This window comes from Microtus oregoni, unplaced genomic scaffold (assembly GCF_018167655.1).
Source record: "Microtus oregoni isolate MIOR12 unplaced genomic scaffold, Mior012 000011F_ref0000422, whole genome shotgun sequence".
Lineage (NCBI taxonomy): Eukaryota > Metazoa > Chordata > Mammalia > Rodentia > Cricetidae > Microtus > Microtus oregoni.
The window spans coordinates 19889840-19895839 of NW_024543070.1; the positions used below are offsets into that span (position 1 = coordinate 19889840).

At 46.1% G+C, this 6000-nt stretch overlaps 1 protein-coding gene across 7 annotated transcripts in view; it reads right to left on the bottom strand.

The window, feature by feature from the left end:
• LOC121453526 (adenomatous polyposis coli protein) overlaps positions 1-5136 on the bottom strand; it is a 92634-nt gene extending 87498 nt beyond the window's left edge. For 4 of the 7 annotated variants that reach the window (XM_041660392.1, XM_041660391.1, XM_041660387.1 and 1 more), the window contains exon 1: positions 4791-5136. In XM_041660392.1, the coding sequence (XP_041516326.1) occupies positions 4791-4955 (165 nt within the window). In that variant the 5' untranslated portion in view covers positions 4956-5136. The remainder of the gene's footprint in view (positions 1-4790) is intronic. The other 3 variants (XM_041660393.1, XM_041660389.1, XM_041660386.1) reach the window with 1 other exon arrangement.
• Positions 5137-6000: the final 864 nt, after the last annotated feature.

The window sequence follows — 6000 nt, forward strand, 5'->3', positions numbered from 1 at the left end:
TTGGTGGCATGTACAATGCACATACTTTAGGGCTCAAAAAAGCTGTTGAGGGAATACAGAGGCGGGACCTTCCGTTTCTCTGCTTTCCCCACAACCTATCTTTGTGCTAAGTATAAAATTATTCTATATACGGTCGAACCACTAAACCATTAAATAATCTAGACAGAATTTAAGAACATAAAGATAACTAAGGGAGAATAGAGCATGAGAGAGAAAAAACACAGTATGATACATAATGAAGACACAGTCTGCAAAGTTGTACCAAGACAGAAAAACTAACAAACTTTGTGGGAACAGGTGCTTAGGGAAGGCCAGGAGCAGTGATACTCAAAACAAATACAACATCGAATATAAAAGTGATTCATGGGGCTGGAGAGATGGCTCAGTGGTTAAGAGCATTGCCTGCTCTGCCAAAGTCCTGAGTTCAATTCCCAGCAACCACATGGTGGCTCACAACCATTTGTAATAAGGTCTGGTGCCCTCTTCTGGCCTGCAGGCATACAGATAGACTATTGTATACATAACAAATAAATAAAGAAATAATTTTTTTTAAAAAAGTGATTCATCTTATTTTGTATGTGAAATGTGGACATTAAGTCTGAAAGTGCTACAGTAATTTGCTACCCTGAGGCAGGCCTAAGAATGAAACCAGAATTAAGGGAAACGAGACAGCAGAGCAAATCAGAACAATGGAGCCAAGTCCTTCCTTTCATGGGAGCCACTGACTGATGCCTGAGCTAACATTTAACACAAGATCTAATCATTGCTTTTTGAAAATCAGTTTGAATTTGTTGTCCTGTCATTTACAATATAAGACTATAAGTAGATCATTGTGAATTCTTCTAAAAGGCAAAACACTTGCTAATCTCAGTGTGTATATAGTGGCACTTTAAGGTATGACTGTTTTGTGAGACTGGTCATTTCAAACATCACAGACTACTTAGTGTATCTGACCTCTACTCTCTAATTGCTAGTGAGACTTGACAGTTACTGTGACAACCAAAAATGTTCCCTGAATTTCCAAATGCTTTCCCTGAAAAGGAACCACAAAACTGTTTCAAAATTGCTTATATCTGGTTCAGACAGAGGCTCCACCAGGTATGTTTAAATGCATTTAATATCATACCAACTTTAAAAGAATCCAATATTCTAATCTACCACTCAAATCTTACAAATTTTATGTAAGAAACCACTTTAGATAGTTACTTATGGTTATCAAAATGTTTGGCAAAAAGCCATGTATGGTTTATGACAGTGCATTGGCAAACAGCGCTTTACGCTACCTACTGTTAGTTTGCAATTCTCTTTGTAAAGCTTACTTCTCCATAGAACACTGCAGAAATATGTCACTGACACCAAATGCCACTTTCTCTTAAGCCTCTTCTTATACTTAAATGCCATAACTGGGTTTTCCAAGTAGTATTACAATTCAGGTAGACACCCGATTGATACAGACCTCTTGTGGAAGGTTACTTGCCTAATTAAGAGATAAGAGGGCATACTTATCTTTGGTGGGTATGGTACTTGAGAAAAAAAGAGTCATGAACAATTATGAAGCGATATGCGTATGTTCAAAAGTTAGTACATGTAGTGGTTTGGAAGAAAATGGCCCCCAAAGGGAATGGCGCTATTAGGAGGCGTGGCCTTGCTGGAAAAGATTGTCACTGTGGGGTGGGCTTTGACATCTCTTTTGTTCAAGCTTTGTTCAGTGGGATACTCAGACCATTCCCTGTTGCCTGCAACATGTAAGACTCTCAGCTACTCCTCCAGCACAAAGTTTGCACATGGCCATGCTCCCCACCACAGACAGGACCTCTGAACTGTAAGCAAGCCACCCTTATAAATGTTTCCTTTATAAGAGCTGCTGTTGTCGTGGTGTCTCTTCACAGCAACAGAAAACCCAACTGAGGCAGCACACTAGGACTTGTCAATTATAGAGATGATCCCCGAAACCTCACTGTGCAGCACAACTGACTAGCCATGAAATCCTCTAATTCTGATCATCTGTTTTATGTGAGACACCAAGTAAGTATTCTGTAATTTGGAGCCTAACTAACATGTGTTTAAGATCTGACAACTCATGGGCAGTGGAGAAAGAACCAACATGACTGTAAGGCTCAATACTGGGTGACTGAGAGAAGTGTGCTACAGGGAGAAACTAGAAGGAAGAAAATACAAACATGCAAGCACACTGGAGCACAGCACAAGGTGTAGGTGGATGCAGACTAAACTGATTTGGTCTGTTGTCATGTGGATTGTGGCAGCACATCTGAGTTAGGGATGGATTCACAGCGAACAGTGGAAGCGGGAAGGGGAGCTCCAGAAATTAGAAATAGCCAGACAAAATCGTTTATATCAAAAGAAAAATGTACATGACCACCAAGAAAACACACCAAAGAACATACAAAGCCTTGAGGATATTAGCAACCCTTTTAGGACCCATTTCACACACCCCACTCATGTTGAGCTCCAGTCCTTATTTTTATACAGGATTCACTCCTACCTAACTACCACCCCCAGAGAAAAAGATACTGCTCCAGACCTAGCAGCATGACCTTCTGTTTTGTTCAACCACAGGAGAGCTGAGAACTCTGGGGAAAGGCTAGAAGAGAAGACTTCTACCTTCCTCTGATAGTAAATGAAGATCATACACGAACATTGTATCTAGTCATCTTCTTATTAGGCGAGAAGCAAGTCTGTGCAAAGAACTCAAACAGGAGGACAATGTTGAGAAAAGAGAGGAAAGATGGAGTTTCAGCACTGACTATATGATCGCTAAACAAACCACACTTCATGCCATTTCTAAGGACGTATCTGCCAATTACAAGAGGCAAATGCATTACCTCTGAGAATTCTATTTGCAGCCTAGCTGATAGCAGGAGTAAGAGAAAAATGAAGCCAAGCGAGGGCAGGACATTCAAAGAAACCAGGAAGGACAGTACAGAATGCCAAGAACAGGTCGTTCATTACTACAGAGCACTATATAATTTACAAATTGCCTACGCAAACTGAAGATGAAACAGAATAGATTTTGTGCTTAGTATTACCTGATTTTTTTAAAAAAGGATTTTTAAAAACTACATTTATTTATTGTGTGTCTATGTGTGATGTAGGTCAGAAGACAACGTGCAAGAGTTGGTTATTTTCTTCAACCATGTGGGTCCTGGGGGTCTAACCCAGTTGTTAGGTTCCACAGCAAGCGCCTTTACCTGCCGACCCATCTTGATGGCCTTACAGCACTGTGACTTTCATGGTAACTTCATAGTGAAATGAAAGATGAGGATGTGCCAAACACTCAGATGGACATTTAACATTAAATAGGGAGATAATATGGGGGGGGGGGGACCTGGGAAATCGAGGAAGTATGCCTCAGACAGCTGAGATTTTTCTCAGCCACTGGAGTTTAGAAGCCCCAGCTTCCTTCTTATTCCTTCAAATGGAAATGAAAGCGTAGGAGTGACAGCCAAGACCTAAGAACACGCAGTCTTTAGCGGGGACGAGTGAGGGCTACCACTCACAAACGAGGGAAGACTCAAAAAGATTTCTTCTTTTAAAGTCGACAATCCTATAGTGAAATTTTACATTTTTTTTTTTTTTACAGTCCTGGAGAATGAACGCGGAGTCAAGCATTCTAGCACTGAGCTAACGCCTCAGTTTTCTGAACTAGCATTCAAAGCCCCGCTGTATGGCAGCCTCGAAGGGCAAAGTCTAAGTATTTTTAATCCCACTTTGGGGCTCTTGACATATCCAAGGAATGGGACAGAGGAGACAAAAAAACCCCGACAACTTCCTCCACCGCCACTGTGATGGGGTAGTTTGCACTTGCAAGCTTTGGCAAGGTCCCTAAATTAATCGGGACAATTTTGCGTACAGTAATCGCGATTACCCTTGAGGGGTAGCCGAGATTGGCACAAACCCCGGTTACAGCTACTATCAGGTGCTATATGTATTGTAAAACATTAGTCACAACTGGGAATACAAGAAATGTGAGCAGCCCTTTCTAAAAAAAACAAAAACAAAGGGTTTGCACACTGGGGATTCCAAAGCTTCAATGCGCACTGTGGGCTAATAACTAAAGAAAGTGTAAAAGAAAGTATAAACCACTTCTCCTTTCTTGTGCCATTATGTGTTATCTTACATGTCTAAGGTCTTTTTTTTTTAAAGGAACGGAACACTCCCCAATTCTTTCAATGGATCTACAAAACCGAACGCTTCACAAAACTCGCCTCCATCTGGAGACCAAAGACTGACTATGCCGAAAGAGATTGATGATTTAGAAGCGAACAATCATTTTGCCATCGCAGGCTCCACTAGGCAGGAGTCAGACGCCTAAACCATCCCAGTCTACCGGGACTCGTTCCCTTCTCAAGGGGGACGGATCCCACCGGCCTCTGCAGAAGCAACGCTTTCCTCGGTAACTCCACAAACTAGGCTCAGATAATCTTCCCGGAGCTCAAAAGTTTTCAAGGGAAGAAAGCTGGCTGGGCTCAAATGAAAGGGGCAGGACGACCCACGCACCTAGAGCGAAAGGAGAACTGCTAAGCAGGGGCGAGGCTGCCTGCAAAGCCAGGAAAAGGTGCGAGGGCGGCAGGAGTCACCCTCCCACCCACGGTGACCCCCGCCCACGGTGTGGGAAGGCGAGCCGGGGAGCTTGCGAGCCCGCGGCCAGCAGAAGGCCGGAGACGGGCAGGCCAGGAACGTGCAGTCCGGAGGAGAGCGGTGGCCCCGGGCCGCCGGGCTCCGGCGCCGTCGCCGGGGTGGGAGTCGCCGGCGTGCGCAGCCGTACTCACCTGCCAGACGCTCGTTCCGCGGCCGCAAGCACGGGCGCCGCCCGGGCGCCTCCCCTCCCGCGGGACTCGGTCCCGGCCGCCGCCGGAGCTCCGGGCCCCGAGAGTCACGGGCGGTACCGAGGCGGGCAAAGCGGCGACCGGCCCCGAGCGCGAGGAGGCGTACATAGGGGGCGCTGGGAAGGCAACTCCTAGCTCCAGCTTCCTCAGCGGCAGCCGACCGCGCTTCCCGGGAACAGCATCGCGCCAGCCTCCGTCCGCTGCTCCCGGGCCTTAGCCCGAAGCTCCCCCAAGACGGCAGCCGGGTTTCCGGCAGCCACACTCCGCCCACTCAGGACAGGGCCTTCGCCATCTTGCTGGAGGCGGGAAGCATGCAGTGCGCACGCGCGGTGGGCGCGGCGGGCGGGCGTCCCGCTGTTCGGGGCCGAGGGACTGGACTGCGCAGCCGCAGCAGCCGGTGCCCTGTCTCTGCGGTTTGGTTAGTCTCTTCTGTTCTCTGCACCGGGAATCCTGAGTCTCCAACCTGCTCACCTTTCCTTTTTTTTTTTTTTTTTTTTTTTGGTTTTTCGAGACAGGGTTTCTCTGTGGTTTTGGAGCCTGTCCTGGAACTAGCTCTTGTAGACCAGGCTGGCCTCGAACTCACAGAAATCCGCCTGCCTCTGCCTCCCGAGTGCTGGGATTAAAGGCGTGCGCCACCACCGCCCGGCTTTCACCTTTTCCAGCTAAGCTGAAACCACGAATTAGTAGACTTTTTGTGCGCACGCTACGGTTATCTGTGAGCATCTGTTCCTATCAAGCATTCACCAAATGCCAGGTCCTGGGCTAGATACTGATGATAGAAAATTTGAAAATGAATTCTAGCGCTAAGGGAGTCAATCCCTTTCCCAATGGAGAAGACAAAACCAGTTTTTCTTCTGTAGGTGCCCCTCCAGCCTTCCTCGCCCGTTTTAATTCCAAACCTACTTATTCTGGACTCCCTCTCAGTTTGTCTCAAACAACAATCAGCTCTTCACCTTGAGTTACCTGTCCATCATAATTTTCTTGGGGTGTTTAAAAAGTATCCTTTGGGTATCTGTCACTTATAGAAACTGATCCTGGCTCTAGAGTTACAGCAATGCAGAATATAAACTCGTGGAATTCACACTCTACTGTGAAGGAATAGGCAAAAACCAGTAGTGGTAAGGAATAGGAAAAGAGCAAACCAGGAAACAGA